This window comes from Tauraco erythrolophus, chromosome 6 (genome assembly GCF_009769465.1).
Source record: "Tauraco erythrolophus isolate bTauEry1 chromosome 6, bTauEry1.pri, whole genome shotgun sequence".
Taxonomy (NCBI): domain Eukaryota; kingdom Metazoa; phylum Chordata; class Aves; order Musophagiformes; family Musophagidae; genus Tauraco; species Tauraco erythrolophus.
This window is the reverse complement of record NC_141470.1, coordinates 63,739,132-63,760,823: the sequence shown is the minus strand read 5'-3', so window position 1 is coordinate 63,760,823 and position 21,692 is coordinate 63,739,132. Positions and strand designations below refer to the sequence as shown.

General features: G+C 41.3%; 1 protein-coding gene across 1 annotated transcript in view; it reads left to right on the top strand.

Annotated features, from left to right (window-relative positions):
* Nucleotides 1–19,792, top strand: part of AKT1 (AKT serine/threonine kinase 1) — a 75,810-nt gene extending 56,018 nt beyond the window's left edge. The window contains exons 10-14 of the mRNA XM_086614155.1: nt 334–462; nt 4,726–4,940; nt 12,706–12,793; nt 17,655–17,757; nt 18,449–19,792. Of these exons, the coding sequence (XP_086470281.1) occupies nt 334–462; nt 4,726–4,940; nt 12,706–12,793; nt 17,655–17,757; nt 18,449–18,528 (615 nt within the window). The 3' untranslated portion in view covers nt 18,529–19,792. The remainder of the gene's footprint in view (nt 1–333; nt 463–4,725; nt 4,941–12,705; nt 12,794–17,654; nt 17,758–18,448) is intronic.
* Nucleotides 19,793–21,692: the final 1,900 nt, after the last annotated feature.

Genomic DNA, 21,692 nt, shown 5'->3' with positions numbered 1-21,692 from the left:
GGGGGGGGCGAGGGGGGCGACACTTAATATATTTTTAAAAGAATTGACGTTCTGATAATACTGTAGAAGCATAAATACGGTGTCTACATTCTGCATTGTTTCTGTATCTGTGACCCAAAGACTGCAAATTAGTTACCTAATGTTCCCTGAAGAGCTAAGTAAAGTCATATGAATGTACATTTACATCATGTGTGCTTTGGCATCTACTATGGTTCTGGCCCCAGTGAGAAGAGGTTGAAGATTAATCTGCAGAAATTCATCTCTTTCATTGACTTGCTCAGGAGCAATGTATGCTATATGTAATAATGTTTTTTATTTGGATTTTCTTCTCAGTTGGAAAATCTTATGCTGGATAAAGATGGACACATAAAAATAACAGACTTTGGACTGTGTAAGGAAGGCATCAAGGATGGAGCAACAATGAAGACTTTCTGTGGCACTCCAGAGTATCTTGCACCAGAGGTAAGTTTATGTTGGCTGTTGTACTAAATTATCTTCTTAAATTCCGTCCGTGATAGTAGTAGCGATACAGACTAATTCCTGTGCCATAATGTGTTCATACAGTAACTGCTGTTACATAACAACACATACTGAGAAACTTTTATTGATCATGTTTTGGGACATATTTTTAGCATAATGATATATGTGATAATTTTTGAGTGATATCTTCCTTCTGCTTTAGGGAATATTTACATTTTATTGGAACAGTACTTGCTTCTCATGTCAGAAACCTAATTTAAAAAAAAAAAAAATCACTTCAAATACTACTTGATGGATTGGTCACTGTTTTGCCATTTGTTTTCTGTGCGTTAGCCTATTTGAAGGATATCAACAGGACTTGTAAGAAGTAAATGTATCGTCCGGTTCTTTCTCTCTGTGAAGATGGTATGAGGCGACATGTTTTCAGAAACAGGACAGGCTAAGCTTTTTCTGCAATATTTACCATGTTATGCATTAAAAGTGCCGACTGTTTTGTGACTGTAGGAGCACGAGATGTTTCTTAATATTAATTGGAACTTTTCAGTTTCAGAGGAAATAAATCCAAGCAAGAGATCTCAGTCCCCAAACTATATGTTTTGGGGATTTTTTTTTTTTTTTTGCTACTATTTTTTTTTTTTTAAGTGTAAAACGCAAATGTGTGCTTGCGACTTTCATCCTGGAAATACTCCTCTTGAGTTGTGCAACGCAGGTGGTGTTACAGCCGTGAGTTAGTTATGGGCAGATCAAAAGTGAAATTGTGTGATAGAGGATATATGTATACATGGTATTTTGCAGGCAGACGCTAGTTTTCTCTGCCCACGCACTGAGCTGTCAGGAAGCAGACTCGCTGTATTAGTAGGGCACCAAGCCTGAGCTAACATGGTGTGTGTGCCTCGCAGAAGGGCTCGTTGCCTTGCAGTGGGTGCTTTGCTACCCGTGGTGTTAAGGCTTCCATCCTGCTTGGAGCACAGGCAGAAGCAAGTCTCGGAATGCCGGCAGATTATACATTGTTGGCGCAGCCAGGATGTAGCCTTTCTCCGAGGTGAGAGACTTGGGCACTGCAAACCTTTCTTGAAGTATGCACAAGTACAAAGTATGGAAACCAAAGTGGAGGAGGAATATTTCTACTGAGAGCTGATGGCTTTGCTGATCAGCGCTTTTGCACTCTCGGCTTGCATAGCCGTGGCAGTGTGCTCTGGTTTTTGTTTGTTTTTGTTTGTTTTTTTTTTTTTAACTCCCAGCTGCTTTCAAGGGCCTCCAGTGTCTTCGTAATAATGAAGAACGTGGGCACCTGTCGAAGTAGCTTGCAGCAAGGAGGTGGAGCCAGTCTCATGATAGCTGCCAGCTCTCGATGGATCACCAGAAATCTTCAGTGAATCTAAATTGGGGTTCATGCACCACAATTTCAGATTTACTGATGCAGGCAGTAATTTGCAGCACAACAGTGTGTTTATTATTCATAAGCACGGCTTTTATTTTAGCTTCCCTCTTAAAATCAATTGCTGAACTTCAGTTTCTCATCAAGGATTTTATGAGGAGACTAAAAATATTTATTGTTTGTTTTTGTTTTTTCCTAACTTGGAATGTGGGGATTCCCTGTGCACGTGTTATGTTGTTCTTTCTGTTATATTATTTGCTATTATTTTTCTTTTTAATATTTATGCTGAGTTCGCTCATCCAAAACCCTGAAGGACAAATCCTTTTGATTAACCTAGCTCTCTCCCTTACTTGCAAATCCCATCTGTGAGTTGAGTGTTAAATTCTGGAGGCTTTTGTCATCTGGTCGATAGCATGCAAAAAATCTGGAAATTGTGCGCCAGTGATATTCCATGTGTTTAAGGTCATACCTCCTTAAAAGCAGGGGTCTTAATCTTCTCCTCTGTGTTTGTAACTTGAATCCGGCATAGCGGCATGTTTGTACAGTTGTTACATCGTTGTTTTTAGGTTCATACTGGAATCTTGTGCATGGATGACAGTGACTGAACCATGTCAACTTTGATGTGTCAGATGCATCGATGGCTGTGATGTTTACAGCTGTTGTGCCTTCTCTTTCAAATTCCATCTCACAGCAGTCTAGAGCTGCTCATTAGGAAATGATGATCCTTTAATTTAAGTGGAATGACCTTGTTCCTTTACTGCTCCCCAGCTATTTTGTGTGTTGCAGTAAATCATGGATGAGTGCAATACCTTTTTTGTTACGGTGTATTTCTGATACTAACACCGTTGGTCTGTTTTGTGCAATCACTAATGCGAGTGTATGCTCGTTGTGATAAAGAACTTTGAAGAAATGAGCATTTTATATTCTGTTTAGAATTAATGGAGGTGAAGGAAAGAGTTGTAGCTAGTAATCTAGATTATAATATAGAGTATTAATACACTTAAGTAACATTTGAAGTATTTGCTGCATTTTGAAAGCACCTGTAGCATTTATTACATACACAACAAAGGCTTCTGGTTTTGTTTTTGTTTCAGTTTTCTCCTAGTGCATCTCTTGCAGCAGTTTAAAAAAAAAAAAAAAATAAAAATCAGAGGCCCTGTGACTGTTTTATTTTCGGTAACCCAAGTGTAGGGGAGTGCGAACAGGAAGCGCTTACTGAACAGGGTGACTCAGAGTGGTAACTGCATTGTCACACAATATCTCCTGTGAGCTGAAGGGCTGCGATGCCTCAGGAAGGACGGGGCCGGCTTCTGGAATCCTGTCTGGCCGGCAGCTGTGCCGGCCGTATACATATACGGGGCAGCTGCAGAGCCAGCTGTCGTTTGGTGTGAATCATACGGCAGGGGATGCTGTAAATAGACCAACGTGGGGTAATCTAATACCTGGCAGCCTTTTGATTTTTACTGCAGGCCCTTTCCCTCGTTCAGATAATTAAGGGGAATAATTAGTGAATAAAGAGAGGCAGGGTGCAAACAGTTGTTACATAGAGTGTCTTGATGCTTCTGTTTGTGTGCAAAACCTTTATCAAGGTTTGTAAGAGGTTCACATCCTGCTTTTGTTAAACTTGTCGGCTTCGTTTGCCTCTTTCACCGTTTTGAGTGTAAAATATTCTGAATTGTAGCAATGTAAAGCTCACGCAGACGCCGTGCAACAATAAAACACAATGGTGATGCGGTCATGGTTTGTGCCCTTACAAAGAGTAAACAGTTCAGTGCAGAATCATGAAGAGAGTAAAGATGACAACTAAAACCTGAGGACAGGATCCTGGAACATGAGACTGTTGGTGTCAGCTACAGACAACTGCATAGGAGACACGAAGTCTAGAGAAGTCCTCGTAACATCCACTCTGCAAGCCACAAAACACTCCCCACTCCCTTCAGCAACCTCCAGTGCAGAACATCAAAAATGAACTGCAACAGGGCTTCTCCGGAGCAAGCAGGAGAGATGGAGGGCACTGCTGGGGTCCCAAGACCTTGCACCAGCTGGGGCTTTGTTAGATAGAAGCGCCCAGGGGAAGGCAAAAATGAACTGTGGTGGATTCCTTCTGCTGTGAGACCTGGCAGATGTCTACCCCACTGACAGTTCTGGGTTTGCAGCCCTCTAAGCAGAGGCAGGAGTGATAGAGCCAGTGAGCAAGTGCCTGTGGAAGAGGGGCCGAGGGGAGAAGAGAAAACATTTCCAGACAATTTGGCTGCCGTTTTATGGTCTTACAGCCGGTCAAATGTTAGGAGTGGCATTCTGGCTCTTAGTGTTTAATGTGGATTAGTCGTTTAGTATTTGTGGGTGGTCTTTCAGAATGCCCAGAACCACCCTTTGGGGGGGTGCAGGTTGATAAGAAGATGATGGGGTTGTTTGGCTTGTCACTTGTGAGGTAACAGGTTGACAGTCTTTTCTCCCTCTACTGGCTCCTTAGTGGTTTGGATTTTTTTTTTAAAAATGAGATCCCATTTGGATCAGTTTGTGACAAATATGTGAGAATTTTAACAGCTGGCTCTATAATGTGAGAACAGTTCTCAGCCTTTGGGCTTTCAAAGGTGGTGCTTATCGTGGTCGTAATGTGAAAGAGTGGGAGAAAGAGGAGAAGGAAGCTGCCACAATGTTCCCGCTGCCTCATTTTCCCCTCCTCTTTGTGTAGCACAGTGATTGTAAATGCCGATTCTTTTCAGAGGGATCTTCTGCAGATACTCTGCTGGTAGATTTGGCTGTGAATTGTGAAAAGATGACCTTGCTGGGGTAAATTTTGCTTCTTGAATGCTATGCTAATGCCTGGTTTGGGAATGTCTTCTAAAGCCTTTTCCTTTCTGCAGGTGCTGGAAGATAATGACTATGGTCGTGCAGTGGACTGGTGGGGTTTAGGAGTTGTGATGTATGAAATGATGTGTGGCCGACTCCCTTTCTACAATCAGGACCATGAAAAGCTCTTTGAACTCATCCTTATGGAGGAGATTAGATTTCCACGCACTTTGTCACCTGAAGCAAAATCTCTCTTGTCAGGTTTGCTGAAGAAAGATCCTAAGCAAAGGTGAGACTGTTGCTTAGTAGTTGTATTTGTAAGCACCCATGCTTTCAGAAATGCTAAAATAAAAACAAATCAAGAAAAAGCCCCAAAACTCTGCTAAAGCCTTTACAAAGAAGTTAATAATTGTGCTATGCAGAGGTGTGTCTATGAAAGGGATCTCTGACAAGTAACTTAACAATGACTGTTTCTGTGCTGCAATATGAAAGGCCTGTATTGCCATCGTTGCAAAACGATTGAAAATTATACTGCATAGAGGGCTATTGAATGCATACGTGCTAGCTGTTTTTCTTTAAGTAAACTTGAGGAGGGTATTTCAGACGAAATCGTAGTTTCGTCTCTAATCAAAGTCATTCAAAGTCATCATCTACCAAGATGCAGCAAGTGGACCTGCTCATTTTTGGTTTGGCTGTTGACGTGAGCTGAGACCGCATATAGTGACCGGAATTAGCTTTGGTGATCAGAAGACTGAACTTCAGACTATGATGGCTGCCATTAGCAAGTTAACCCTGCCTGTGGTTGTAGCGAATCCAGTGGCTGCTGTGGGCTATAAGCTGCTCTACATGGAATGCTTTCACCTTCTGTCCCAGTTCAGGCTCCTGCCTGTTTTCTGAATTTTTGGTTAAATCTGTGCCAGGGATTAGCAACCTGCTTTGGACAGTAGGTGGTGGTGTTAGTACCATGTTTGTAGTGGAGTTCATACCATGCTTAATCTACTTTTCCTATTTTGTCCTTTTGGAGTTTTTTTGGCTATGCTGTACTATTTAAAAAGTAACCCTTGATTTAAAAACAGAAAACAAAACAAAACAAAAACCCTGAAACCCTTGATGGCTAACAAACACAAAATAGAACAAGATCCGAAAAGGATGTTGACCTTCACACAAAGATAAACATCAGTTTAAAAACCTGCCATCTTGTCAACCCAGACATTTTTAAAACAAATAATATTGTGACTTTGCCCCTGGTCTCTTGTCCTGAACCTTCCACCATAAATGGGCCCCAAACAGGAAATCTTTCATGTGAGGTGCAAGCACAGTATTCCGGTTTGCTTTCTGATGTTTGTTTAGTCTGCCTGTGTGCATGCACATAGCAGGAAAATGGTTTTTGCCAATACATGGATGCTTGTAGCAAGGGTTTTTGTCAGCACTGTAGGCTATTTCCATTCACCATTTTTGATGGAAAAATCCTGTTGAGAGGTCTCGTATTGCAAATCCACAGTTTGTACTACCAGAGGATTCAACTTCGTGGTGACATGGGGAACTGTGAACAGTTGTAGTCAGGAACATGGCCAGCCTTGTACTAGGTGGCAACAGCTGCACACCCCTCCAGAACCCGGCGGGAACTGCAAGGGGACCTCCAGGAGAAGGTTGTGTAATTGATTAGCAGCCCCCCGAGGCACTGTGCTCTTCGAGCGTGTTTGCAGCCCCTGCCAACAGGATTCTTGTCCAGGAAAATGCTGAGTTAAATACAATTGTGACCCTTTTGAAGCTTATTCAGGTGGGGCCTTTCAGTCACTGGAAACACAAGCAGCATCTGCTGTAATTTGTTCTTAAAGGAGCATCTCTGATGAACCAAAATGCAATTTGTTTACAAACAAAAAACGCCCACTTGTTTCTAATTACAAGGTTTTCCCAATGCCAATAATTACTCCACAATATGCTCATTTTATACAAATAGCCACTTCTTCACATGTATCTTCTGCAGGCTTGGAACCGACGATGCTCTGATCTGTTGGACAGATGATTTTCATGCTGCTGATAGAAGTAACTATAGACTAGACAAGCCTGCACACATGCCCGCAGCTTGCTAATTACACTGGTGCTTCCCAAGTTTTTTGGATCATGGACCATTCTTAAATACTGGTTTCTCACCAATGACTAGCTTTTTAACTGAAGTTGTGATTCTGCAAATCCCCTGCACTTTGTGGTGTTTCAGGCAGTACGGAGAACTGAGCTGGAAGGCGCTAGGGGTAGAAGTCCTGAGTCCTGGCCTTGTAGTTTTATTTTCTTTTTGCTGTGTGGTCTGTGTGCTGGGGTGGGCGCCTGGGATACTTGGTAGTTGACTCATAGTGAGTTTGTGGAGCCATATTGAAGAAAAACAACCAGATAGCTGTGAAAATACATTCAGTGAAAAGTTAAAAAACGTGCGATAGTCTGGTTCTCCGTAGCCTGTTGATGATGCTTTGGGGAACCACTGTGTAACTCAACAGAAATCCCTTCTTCCATGCAAAGCCCAGTGGTGGACAGAAGTTGGTGTCATCATAATGTCCAGCAGAAGACATCAGAATTGGCAGCATTTAGTAACTGCTGATGAACTTCAGAGTGGGACAGAGGAGATGGCCAAAGCCATGAGAAAAAAAAATGGGGAGATGTTGTCCCTTCTCATAAAATCTTAAAAAAAAAAAAAAAACAAAAAAAAACCCAACAATGACAAATGTTGATATATTGAAGCTCAAGAGATGAGAATATTTTAAGTTCAGTATCAAGGTGCTAGAGAATTGTGATCTGTGTCAGTGAATTAAATCTTAAAAATTACCTATTGTACCTGAGCTGATGTAGAGAAGCAATCTGAGCGCTCTACATTCATTAATCCAGCTCAGTCTCCAACTCACAGGCATATGGGGAAAATGTGAAGAACAATAAATTGCATTCTGCTTTTAATCATGGCTGTTTTCTAAATTTGGTCATATAAAATCCATTTTGTAAGAGAAAAGGAATTTTGAAGTTTCTTTTGGGATTGCTATAAGTTTATTAATCTTGTAATGTGAGCCCTAACTTTCCTAAGAAGGAAAAAATCTATTCTGTAACTATTTCCTTTTAAGTGACCTGAAATTCTCCTTTGCTGCTTTGTGACATGTGTCAGATGGAAGGAGGTAATCAGCATTTTTTCACACGTAAAACAGCAAAGTTTTTAACTTATGTTACTCTTTCTCTGGCTGTGGAGACTGTGACCTGGGAAAGTGGGCATGGATCAGAGTGCTCCATGTAATCGGGCTGAGTTTAGATGGGTGGGTGGGTTTGTAATCAGCAGAACATCTCACAAGCTCTGAATCTTGGCAGGTTTTAAACTCAAGAGAACCTAAGGATGGTTTCGTCTGAATTTTCATCGTGTGTTTCACTGCGTGCCTTGGTGCTCCCTGTCATAGGTCAGGGTTGTTCAGCCTCTTTCAGATGGGCTTTGTCACAAGCTACTTCATCTACTTCTGTCTTCTGTGGTGCTGCTGGACCTTGCCATTCAGGAAGAATGAAAGGAAGAAGATGCGGCGTTTCACAAACGCCTGTTAAAAGATTTAATGACTTCACAGATGTGTAGTGGAGGCTTTGGAGCACTGAAGCTGGTCGCTAGGAACTGGTGATCAGTCCTTGCAGCCACATAGAGATCTGGCACTTCATTGTTTCTAGTGATGATGGCTCTTTCCACATCCAGAATGCAGCTTTGGCTGCAGATGCTCAGAAACGATCAGGGTCAATCAAGCCTTTACCTGCATGAAAACCAAACTGTGGGGTTTTTTTCCTTGTGAAGGGAGGTGATTTGTAGTTAAGGTGTATGTTTGTATCCTGTGTTTGTGGTGCCCTGTTATGGGAAGGGTAGATGGCTTGAGCAAACTTGCTCTCGGACACAGCTAGGTCTGCAGCCTGTGCAGCTGCTGCTGGAGTTAGAAGAGGTAGAGGTGATAGTCATGGGGACTGCAGGGACCTGGAGGAGGTCCCAGCTAGCTGGTGGCAGGCAGGAGGAGGTAGCCTTGAATAGCTGGTTCTCTCAGGCAGCAGACTTCATGCCTTGTGGGCATCCAGAGTTTTGAAATACTCTCTTTTTGAGTACAAAAGTGTTTCTATCTCCAGACAACTCTAGTGTCCTGGGTATCTCTCAAACTGCAGAGTGCTCATCATGTCTCTGTGCATGTTTCACCAGGTGCTTTGAGGTAGACTGAGGTAGCTGGTCAGCTGTTGTGTATAATAATTTTAGTCTAAATCAATTCAGTCCAAAGCTATTCAGAATGAGCTTGGAGGAACTCAAAACAGTTCACCCATAGGAAATCGAAGTTGAAGCTGAAGAAAACATAAAAGGGAAATTTAAAGAGATTTCGCCCCCCCAGCTTTCTAGAAATTGGTAGTTGAGAGACTTCCCAAGCCTCAGCATCCTCAAACATGACTCTTTTGTGGTTACTAACATTGGAGGGTAGGAGCTTTTCCAGTGTTACTAGATCCAGTACGTTTGTATCACGCACATTTGGTTAATGAAGAAGTGGGCAAGTAAAGCTCTGCACAGAGCTGAGAGTTGCGTTAGGCTTTCCAAAAGTCTTATCTGTGAGCAGGAAAGCCCCCAAAGACTCTGTGTACAGGGCTTTGAGAAGAATATGGCCTTTATAGCCTCCATCTTGATGGTGTCAGAGAAGGAGGAGTACACATCTGTGTGCTCTGAGCTGGTGAACATTAATAGCTTTTGCTGAGCTGATTTTCTTGGGCCCAGTGGGTGTTTTTGCACTGTTGTAGAACCGGGTTTGGGGGCAGGGGGGAGTCAGACAAATCGTGTGAAGACAGAACGGCAACAAAAATGGTGCCTAAAACTGTGGCTGTCTTCTCAGATGAGGACGGTGGACGTGCAGATCTGTACACCACAGCAATCCGTCTCCTAGAAGTATGACAGTCTCTTCAGATGAGGATTCGCCCACAGTCAGACTCTGTTGTGGCTCCTACTATGGAGGACAATGAGCTTATGAATGGGATTATTTGACAGGGCAGAGTGAAGGCAGTTGTTCTCGCTTTCCTGCATTGGAGCCTGGCTGTCCTTACTGTAGAGACTTTTTTAACTACAAAACCAGAAGTTTGCAGGTTTCTTCGTAAAGAGTTGGAAAGGACCTGGGTGCCGAGCACTGTTTACTCTTACACAGACAAGCAGAGAAACAGTATTTTTTCCTGTGATTCACTAACTGCAATCTTCTGGCCTGTGATAATACTACTTTCACTGTTGGTTGTGTGTTTATACACTGTATGTAAAGAAAAATAACAGTACATAAACTTTTTTTAAATACTTGCATATGATTTCTCTGTAGAGTGATAGCTGATTGCCCTTGACTAGTGGAGCACAGACATTTGTCATGAAGTGATTAAAGGAACTTGCAAACAATACGGTTTCAGAAGAATTAAAATCATGGAAATGGTTTCAGTTCAGTATTGATGTTGCACCTTATTAATAATTTTCTCCTTGGGATTTAGGTGAAACAAAAATAAAGGCGCTCAAACATAGATGGAAGTTAAATGAATAAGCTTTTTGGCTGCTACACTTTCTGTTACATTTCCTTTCCTGTAAATCTCAGTAGCTTTTTCTTTTTAAGTCCTATTTATACTATTTTTGGTTCTTTCTGAAGACTTAAATACATTTTAGAATTTAATTTTATTGTACAAGAATCTTTTCAAGGCTTTTATTTCTGCTATATTTTTCTTCAGTTGTTCCATGTCTTTACAAAAGACAAACCTGCTGCTTTTTCAGTTCTCATTGGGGCTTAACCATGATTTTTGTGTTTAGGTGTTGACTTAATTTTGTTCACCTCGAGAGAGTGCTTTCATAATAATTCCTAGAAACACCAGTGTGTTTTAGAACAAGTCCATATCCAAAACATGGGATTTCTATCATTTCCCCATTTGCTTTGAGTGGATTTGTTTAATAGTATAGATTTTAAATGGTTAGTGAAACATCTGAGGTTTTTCTTGGCGTTTCCCTCAATGTATATTTGCCCTTCATGGAACAAAGGCTCGTATTAGATAAAGTATTCTCCAAAGCACTCATATGTGGCTGTAGCCAGCCAGCCTTCCTGCGTGCTTCTGCAAAACATGCTTCAGGTTCTTCTTAGCTCATAGTCCTGAACTTCTGTGCAGAAGTGCAAACATCCATGGATAAAGAGGATCGACTCCACCCTCTTCTTCACCAGCCATCGTCATCTGTGCTGGGAAAGCAACGAGGAGCCTGGTTGAGACTAAGACCTGTGGGGAACCAGCCGAGAGATGATTACTCATAGAGTTTGTCTCTGTTCCCAGGCTGCCCTGGAGTTTGTCTCTGTTCCAGGCTACTGTGCAGCTGTAGAAGGTGCTGCCAGGCAGATGAGGGAGATGTCATCCAACTTGGTTTGGCCTATGGGGCTCTAGGGTGAATTTAGGCTTAGTCTTAGAGCTTACATGGGGAAGGAAAGTGTCACCTAGAGCTTTGCTACTGCAACATTGTGACCTGTTCCCTGTTCCACTGCACATTTCCTGAAGGAACGTGAAGGAGCAAACCCCTTAGGTTGCTGTGCCACTAAATGGAAGAGGGCCAGGAAGCAAGCATGGACCCTGAACTGCCAGTCACTTTTGCTGTTGGGTCTGGTACAGCTGTGGCCTCTGCCAGGTTGTACTCTCCAAAGACAATGCTGGGACATGACTGAGAGGGTGCATGCACCAGGATCCATTCGCAGTTGGCAGTATGGACAAAGCATCACTGTATTTGACTCGTCCTTGCTAAACAGTCATCCAAAACTGACCCAGTAGCATTGTGCCTTCAAGCTACATCCCAGAGAATGCACTCTGGGATCCCACTTCAATGGGCTGTAGCACAGCCTTCACGTTATCTCTGGTATTTTGAACCGAAACCCTTCCCTTTACTGTCAAATAATCATGTATAGGGCCACAGGGTTGCTGCATGTGGGCCGGAGGAGATTCAGGGCCAACTGCTGTGCAGCGTGGAGGAGGCCTGGCCAGGCAGCTTGGCCTCAGGTACAAAGAACAGTCCTTGACCCATTTTTTTGTAGCAGTAGAGCTCTAGCTGTGATCACGTAGCACCGTTGTTCCAAGCTCTTAAAATAGGGATAATAGTTCAGTTTGCCAGTGGCGCCAAGAATCAGAGAAAAAGCAGATACCATCCAGAGGTCAGCCTGGATGCACATGGTGACACCTCTTGTACTTAAAATCCTGAGCATCTTCTTAACCTTGTTACTTGAAAGTAAGTCTCCTGCTGATTACTCATTCTGTGTTGTGTTTTCTCAGTGCATGCCTTTGCTTGCAGATGTGGTTCAATCTTTTAGAGAACATTTTGACCTCCACAGCAAAATTTAAGCATCTGTTAGCTCAAGACTAAACTGCAACTAAACTGATTGCATCTATAAGCTGTGTGGACAGTTTTATTTTGGAGTAAAAGTGCTTTATCTTGATATACCTTAAGTCAATAAAACGCCCTTTGTGCTTTCGTGAAGCCAAGGAGGAGGAAAGATTTGCATACAACACGATATTATCACTGCAGTTGTCAACTGTTTTCTTTAATGGAAATTTAAATTAGATTGCATAAATCAGTTTGTCTTAAAAATCCTTGCCTCTCTTACATTTTAAAATCAAATTCAGTTTTACTGCTGGCATCACACTGCTCTAGAAAATTGTTAAGGGGTAGTCGCTTGTTAATTTAGAAAGAGAGAAGGCTGTGCGGCTCAGACCTTTCATTTGCAGGATCTGCTCAGGTCCCTAGAACAGCATCTTTCCTGAAGGAGAGGTCTTTGCAATTGTGACTTGTTTGTTTGAGACACCGTTATTCTAATTCTATTTTTAATATGTTTTCAGATATTTTAGGGGAACTGTGTTGAAGCCTAAAATAGACTATCCTGCAGCCCTTGCACAAAAAACAAATATGAAGCAAATGCTAGAACGGCTCCCAAATGTATCATATAAACTTCTTCACAACTGTTTAATAAAAATTGTATGAGAAAAATAAAGATACTCAAACATTTAATTATTTATTTTGCCCCAAACAGGTTAGGTGGTGGTCCTGATGATGCCAAGGAGATTATGCAGCACAAGTTCTTTGCTGGCATTGTTTGGCAAGATGTATACGAGAAAAAGGTACTTGTACAACTGTTCTCCCAAAGTGAATTGTAGCTGTGGGTATACTGAATGTTCCAGATTTTGTTACCCTGTGTAAGGTACACAGAAGCCCTCCGTGGAAGAGGTTTGCAATTGTTTTTAACAAGGCTGAATTGCTTCATGATTCTTAAAATACTGAAATTGGATTACTTGTGGACCAAAGCTTTTTTCCACAATGAGAGGAGTCTCTCTCAATGAGATACTTGTTTCTGTGACTGAATAAATAGGATGTAACCAAAATTGCTCCTGAATTTAGACAGCATAAAAGCTTTTAAAATAGCTTTTCCTTTGAATTCTTTTTGTCATTCCTTGCTATCAACTGACATATCCCTTGCAAGTCCAGAAGTTACTGTTGGTTCCTGAGCATCTGGAAGCAAAACTTCATAGAGGCAGTAGTGGAAGACAAGTTGGTTGTTCCTTTTGCATTTTTCCTGTCTTTAATGATGTAGTTAGACTGAGTTAGGCAAGTGCAGAGAAGTGTAGACTCTTGCATCGATCCAAGCCTAGTATTTTTTTTTTGGTAACAGAGGGCTGATGTGAAGTGTCTGCGCTTCATGGTGTTTCTCATTGATTTTCCTTGAGACCCACTGAGTTTGTAGCTTTCCAATGGGAGCCACTGAAGTCAAAGAGCCCAGCCCTTTCCATATGAGTGTTTCATCAGTTGTCTATGGCTCACTGTCCCTTCATCCACAGATAACTTATTCCACTCCTCCAAGATGCCCTGCTTCGTGCTCTCAGGGTGATCTGCTGTTGTCCTCTCCCATTTGATTCTCACCAGCCACGTTTTCCATAACGCTCAGGTGAAATGCAGCTAACTAGAATGTGGCTCTGGTGATTCAAGGCTCCCATCTACTGGCGCCACAGGATCTCACTCAATTCCAGCCTTTCCTGATTTCCCTCCTTCTCCCTGCAGCCTCTCATTTGATCTCTAAATATGGTTTAGTTTTCCCTCTAGTTAGCAGGAGCAGGTAAGAAGCTCAGCAGAAACTGAGTTTTAATTCTGTGGATTCTTTTGGTAAAACTAATACAGTGATCTATTAGTAACGTTTGTATTCTTAAAAAACATAGACCATAACACCACTGGTTTCCATACCATAGTGGGAGAATTGTCCAGTGCCTGTATACAATTACAGAGTGCTCTGTTTCCTTCTCTTCTTTCACTTCCTCACAGATTTGTGTGGCTAAAGGGAACTGAAAAATCATAAAATAAGTTTTTGTGCCTTGAAAGTGTAGATACAGTTTAGACCTCTGTCCTTTCAAAGCATCCCTTGAGAGAGGGCTGTGTGTGGCCATGAGGGCAGGAGGGAGTTACATGGAGTTTATTCCGTATAACATAAAAAGTGTATCTGAATTATTGTTCTGAACAAGAGGTTACCCCCATTTTCACCCAGTTGGCAAGCTGAATACTTGGAGTTTTGCTATTTTTTTGAAGTTTAAGGTAAAAAGTTGATAACAGAGCTCAAATGACTTCAGCGAAGTTATTTATTATTTGATGGTAGTCTCGCTTCCCTGAAGGGAGGAGAAATCACAGAAGCTGGAGGCAATTTATTTATCCATTGGACTGAGAAAGCCGTCATGAATTGTCCTGACCCAGATTGTTGTGGAAACTACCAGGAAATTCCAAATGTTACATGTTTTGAAGAAAACAGTGTGCCTAACAGAGACTATTTCTGACCTTGGCATATCCAAGGAGACTGGATTCTGGCTTTGCTCCTGTCCCGTTAGCATGTGCCTCTGGAATTGGATGTAAACCATTACCTGCTGTAGAAATAGCTATGTTGTGCAGATGAAGAGATTTCGAACAGCCCGTGAGTAATTGCTGCCTACGTTCTGAGTGGTCCGAAGAGAATCTTGCAGCGTTTACCCGAAATGTAGTCTCACAGATAAAAGCTGAGTTTTGTCAGCTGCCTGAGGTGTTTGTGTGCTAAGCTTGGTTACCCGCTATCTCCAGATAATGCGGAATATGTTTATGAATATAGGCTTGGGGTAATCGAGAACGCTTGCTTTGTAATTAAGCATTTTGGAAACATAGATTTGCTTTGAATTATAAGGAGTTTTGAATAACTGGGGTTGTACCAAGAATTCAAAACGTTCATTAGACTCTCCTGAAAGTGTTGTTATTTGTCTCTGGTGAAAAAAAAAAAAAGGTGCAATTTAATTTGCAGTATTTTGCCTACCCACAAGCGAAATGTACACAAGGAGGTTTTCATCACATGGGATTTTCTGGTCGTCTTTGTCTCTTAAACCAACATAAGCCCGCGGGTATCATGCTGGTCTGCAGCAGTGGGAGGCTACAGGTGGCACCTCTGCCAGTTGAGCTGCAGAGCTATTGCAGTGACAGCTTTTCAGTAAAGCAACATATTTGCTTGGTAAAGCCAGCGTTAGAGCTGTCTGCGGCTTCCCCTCTGTTTCCAGCTTAATGTTCTGAATTTGACAGCTGGGGGGGGAAATATTGTCTTGTGGGTGCATCATAATCTGTCTCGAATTGCTTTTAACAGATACTCAAAAAAAAGGGAAAATGATACAGGCAGCGGTAGCCCATTACACGTTGTGTTCTCACCTAGGACTGGTGCTCCGAGTCGTTCTGATGAGCACAGTTCAGGTGTCTGCTGCAGTGCCCAAGGCCTAAACCCCTCTGTGCTGCGCACAGCAAGCGAGAGCAACTGGGAGCACCGCGAGTGCCAAAACCCCCGTTAGCCTAAAAGGACAGACAGAACCTCACCCGCGCGCGCACAACTTGTCCAAAACAAACCCAGGTTCGCTTTAAGGAGCAGGCAGAAAACTGCCACAAGGAGGAGGAGAATAGTTAAAACGTGAAAGAAAGAATGCTCATCCTCAACAGGATTTTACACATAGTGTGTTGGTGTGACTTGATTGGGAAGAGTGTTAATAACATTATAATGAGAAGCATTCTCTGGTCAATAGCTTCAGGAGGACTGGAAGGCTCAGAGTGACTTGGGATATCCTGTTTCCTTTTTCTTTTTAAATTTAGCACATAAAGACCCAATCGAAGGACTTACCTTTTTTTTGACAGGAACATTTGCCAGGTTCCTTTAAGCCATCCTTGGGCACAGACAATCATTAGTAGCCTGATCTTGAGTAGCCTGATCTAGTTGAGAGGTGTCCCTGCTCATGACAGGGAGGTTGGATTAGATGATCTCTAAGGTCCCTTCCAGCCTATGCCATTCTATGATTAGTAATTAACAAAAAATTATGATGAATGTATACTATAATTGTGTTCTCTTACAATAAACTGAATTTTTATGTCCCTTGATTTTTTTAAAATTGGTTTTAAACTGTAGAATGTTTCTTAGTATTTGGAAATGCCACCATATGTGTAGATTACACTTCTTACAGTCTTTACATGAAAAATAGAGGAGCTTTATTGAGTCATTGTTTGAGAGACAGGACAACACTGTTAGGTGCTCTCGAGACAGACCAGAAAGATGATCCTAACGATAGGGAGTGTGAAGCTAGAGCTTTTCTTATTAACTGACTTGCCAAGCAAATGATTCTTCAGATCTAAGCTGGAGGAGAAGTTGGGGATGAGGAAGAGGTGTTTTGTACACCCGAGATTTGCTGGTGTTTTCCAGGGAGTCATTTCTGTCGGTGGTGTTCTTATTTCTGTAAAAGCCGAAGTGCAAGTCTCAGGTTCACTGCTTAATTCCAGTTGGAGCAATTTTCCATTCGCCTTGACAAACCGTTCCCTGCAGTTTCAGATTGGAAGCCGTACACTTCCTCAATCACGCTCCTGAATTGTTGCCTGGTGTGGCTCTGTGCTATTAAAAGATGGCCATGCTTAACCCCAGTGGTGGGCGAACCGAAGCCCAGCGCTGAGAGCTATTACATGCCCTCTGTGGGAGGGCTAAGAACAGTGTTTACATTCTGTTTCTGCCACATCGTGCAGCGTGGAGGTGAGCAAGGCCTGAATCCCAGCTCCGTTGCCCTCCAAAATTGTACGTGTTCCAACTCTGTGCATCAGCTCCACCACCCCGCTTCCCAGGCGTGCTCCTCTTCCAGCCCCAGTCAAGCAGCTCCGCTCCATCTGGAGTTGCTCTTGCCAGAGCTTGCCTAGGTACACATGGATGATTTCTAGCCTCTCTGCCTAAGCGAGTGTCAAGAACGAAACCCAAATAGTACGACTCATGATACAACAAGAGGAGAACGTTCACCGCTAAGCATCCTCGATTTTTTGTAAACGCTCCAGATTTTCTAAGTTCAGAGTTCGTGTCAACCTGCTTTTGGGGACAGGGGAGTGTAATTGCTTAATGTTGCTGCTGCCCTGTCCTGAATCCTCCCAGGTTGGCCCGACCTACAGCACAGTTGCAGTCAGAGCTGCACGGGCACAATAGTTCTGCAGGTGAGGTTTTTTGTGAGCGTTACAACCCTTTTGGTGATACGCAAGTCTCGCTGATCAGTTTGATATCACTGAGCATCTTACTCATGTTCATCCTCCTCAAGCGTAAATCTGACTAGATGCAGTTGACAATTTCCATGTAAGTTGGTGGAGAACCAGTATAAGCTATTTATTTTTAAACATTTGTAAGTGTGTTATGTAATACTTGAAGAAATGTTAGGATTTTAGGTTTTTCCTTGTGCAATTAAATCCTAGAGACAAAGTGCCTTAAATGGCCCATGAATAGGAAGTTCACACCTAAATAAATACTTTTTGTTGTACTGTATATGGTTCCTTGTTTATGAACTGGTGTTTTTTAAACTTATTTTAGGAATGTAGGAAGAAGCACTGTAGCTTGTAAATCTATTTCAAATTCTACCTATTTCAAACAAGAAACTGCAAGAATCTGTAAATGGACAGTTGTTTTTTTTTTTTCTTTCATAGCTTGTACCTCCTTTTAAGCCACAAGTTACATCTGAAACAGATACAAGATACTTTGATGAAGAATTTACAGCACAAATGATAACAATCACTCCTCCTGACCAAGGTAAAGTTTTCCCAAATGTTACCCACTATGTTCTTCAGACAACCAGACGTGATATGCTGTAATGTTACCTTTAGTCTCTTTAGACCATGTGAAAAAGCATCAGTTCAAATTTGCGGGTTTTCCATGTATGTATTTGACCAAGAAGCTGGTAAAGTGATGTGAAACTTTGCACGTCTTTCCAGTTTGGGAAATGAAAAACTTGGTTTAGAAGATAGTGAAATTATTTCTACTGTTGTCTTTTCCAAATCTGCACATTTCCACTGGAAAATAATTCTGTTCATGAGTTTTGGATGTGTAGATCTACACAAACACAGTGTATGTGTGATCAGTCAATTGAGTATGGACTAATGTCCATATTCAAACAAAAAATATTTTATTTTCATGGTAACTGAGCATGTTTGATGCTCTGAAATAGCAGTTGCCAGAAATTCAGAGTATAGATTTAAGCAATGCAGCTCCTAGCAATTTTAAATGGACATCGAACAACTGTTTACATACAACAATCAGGATCTTCTGTGATGGCCATTTATTGGGGTGAGATTTAAGACTTCTTGTTTCTTTGTCCTTTCAAGTTGTGGAAGAAAAAGGCGACAGTGAAAACTTTCTGAAGTAACTTTACCGTGCGTTATCTTAGTTTGTTTACTTTAAAAGGTAGTGAAAATTGTCTACTGTTTTTTTTTTCATTTTTCAGATGACAGCATGGATTGTGTAGATAACGAGAGAAGACCTCATTTTCCTCAGTTCTCCTATTCAGCCAGTGGAACCGCTTAATGTTTTGCAATGTTTTCCCATTCAGAAATAAAACAGACTGCATTTTGGGGACCTTACTTCAATGGACACTAGAGAACTTTCTATATTATCTGAATTACAAACTGTGTTTGTATTACGATTTAGATGAATTTGTAGGAAGCCTCACAGATTCTGTATTTAAAACAATTCTTTGATGCATTTTTGAGAAGGAAAACAAATCCATTCTTAAAGTATTACGTCAAGGCTTTTATGCTGAATGACCATAGGTTTTTAAGAATATACACCAAAACTGTTTACTTTAGAAATAATTAAGGTATTCAACATATCAGCAACTCTGACCAGAAAATCCCCTTATTTTATTTATTTCATACAGTTCATTATCTAAATATAGAATCTGCACTCTGAACAATTAGATTTATATAGGAAGATATAAGACTTTAGTAGCTAGTGCAATAATATAAGCAACAAAGTGAACAAACTCTGGAGGGTTAAGGTTCAAACTCATTTTGGACAGCAGCGAAGTGTCATCCAACTCCAGAAAACCAACTATAGGAACAGCATTAATGGCCTCAGTGAGGTAAATCAAAAAGCAAAAGTTATTTTTGTTATAACATCTGCTACAAGACATTACATATCAAACTGAATCCAGCGAAATCGCCACCTCGGACAGATGAGTATTCCATTCTAGACAGCGCATTTAATTATTCCATTTGCGTAGAGGTTAGGAATACTTCATAGGATTGGCTTCTCAGAACCTAGAAAATGCTTGATTTACCAATCTAATATGAAATGCAACGACTCAAAATCACACACTTTGACCACTGTATAAAAATACCATACAGGTCTGCGTGAGAAATCATCTTAATGAGCGAGTCAACAGACAAAAGTACATTTTGGCACTGAAGTAATGACTTGTTGCCGCTTTTTTTTTATGAAAAGGTATATGAATATATATAAACACTTAATGATTTTTTTGCATCGTGCCAGATCATTTCTTCTTTCTTGAGTGTGCATTAAAGGTATCAGCCAACAGTTCATGGTGCCTTCTCACTCTTGAAGATTCACTTTAACAGTGTTTCCCATGTATAAGAAAAAAAATAGGTTGAAACTTCATATGTGTTTGCATAACAATGGTGTTCAAAAAGTGAATTTTTTTGTTTGTTTTTCATTTTTAATCTTAGTGGAAAATTCCCCACACCCTATTTTTGTTGTGTCATGTTTCTTTGTAATTTTCATAAAAGCAGTCTTATTCTGTCTCTGCTGCGAATGAATTTATTCCATTGTAGGTTGCATTCTCTTAAATTGCTTTTTTTTGTTTTTCATTCTCTTGACTGTATAAAAAAATGACATGTACTGCAGTTAACTAGCATTTGATTTTTTTATTTGAAAGGGAGTATGTTATGAAAACCCTCGCTTCCCCTTTCCATCAGAAACTGCTGTGTTTGCACAGAGAGCCCATCATCTAGACTTCTTTTTTTAACAACATTCAGTTCTAGTATTTTTACTCATGATATGAAAGTTTCCCTCCAAATACTTAAATAAAAATTGCTTTAACAAGTTAGGTTCTTATTTCTTGTGGTAGGAGCCTTCCGAATTTGTAGAGATGCAACAACTGCTCCAGTTTCTCGAGTCTGATGTTCACATGGCTTTTCTGCCCCTTCTCAGTTGTTTCATCTCTGTACTGATCATTATGCAAAGATAATTTTGGAAAATGTTTGTTAAGAGAAATACACCCTGTGCCAGAAATAGTTTGTCTTGAGGTGAATGAGGACAGGCCTTATTTTGCTGTCCTCCTGATGCCAGTGAGATTGTGTTACTGAGGCCTTAATCTTCAAAGGTATTTCTATTCCAGTCGCTTGGGCCAGTGGACAACATAGAATAACTGCGTTTCCTTTCTAGAGACTAATATTAATGACTTCTAGGAGGTAGTTACACAAGGCTGGAATGTCCTTTTTCAAACAAGAATACAGAGAAAAATACAAGGATGTCCAAGAACAACTGCAATAGGCTTCAAACTAAGCACAGAAGTTGCAACTGTAGTAAGCCATTAAACATCCAAAACATTTTTTGGTTCAAGGAATAAGCTGTAATTCCCAGCACAATTTACTGGACATTGTATGCGAGGAGGGAAGGTGAAAGAAGGGATCTGTGTCTCTGTAGAGACTGATGATGGACAGCCTGTCCCATTCTGCAAGTCTGATCTCCTAACTGCTCACCTTCCTTTGCTTCCAAGCCTTCATCCGAGTTTCCAGCCAGCGCAGGGACGAAGTCCAAAGGACTCTTCTGCAAGCCTACAAGCCCTGACAAGTTCTGAACTAGCACACTTCATGCATCCAAATATAGACAACATGAATGAGCAAAGGTTACCATAATGTGCCCCAGGAAAATCTGGTCTTTCAGATGCAGGAACAGACATGGATCGGGTTGTTCTGTTGAGGCTGACTATGTCTGAGAACCATATTTTTCTGCCAGTTGTTGCTAATGGATTTTTGGTTTAATTCCCATATATAAAATGGAACTTAAGCTGCCAGAAAAGTCTGGGAATCTTGATATTGTTAGCACCAGTGAGCTGTGAGGGCCACACCTGAATGCAGGGTCTTTTGGGTATTTTCCCTCATTTGCCTGTGATTATTCAAAATGCCTTGCCTGTCATCTATAATTGAATGATTACCGGCATTACAGCTGTCTACCTGCAAACATAAAATGTGTTTTTGATTTACAAAATTTTGTAAATTTTGATTTAGCACAGAAAATCCTCTCACAAAAGTCAGTGACCTTAGTGCCGTTCACCTCTGACTGCTTTTGTGCCACATATGCAGAGACGGCTTAAATCTTGCACGATCCTTTAGCTCTTCTATTTGAAAACCTAAAACTTCCCTAATTATCTGTACAGCCAAAACCTCCTCATTCTTCCTTCTGGCATTGACAAATGTCATCTTGCTCTGGTGTTGTAAATTGCAGCAAAGATGGTGCATGCCAAGTGCGGAACGCTGGTAGCGTGTGTATGTTCCAGCCCAGGAACTTGGTTGTAAGCTCAGGTTGGGAGAAACACAGAAAAAAACCCTTTGCAGTTCTCTGTGTGCCTCTGACTGCAGTCAGAAGATGAGGTCAGCTGAGCACTGGTTGAAACAGATACACAGCTGCTTGTGGTGTTTGGGGTTGAGAAGCCAGGTAATTCTGCAAAT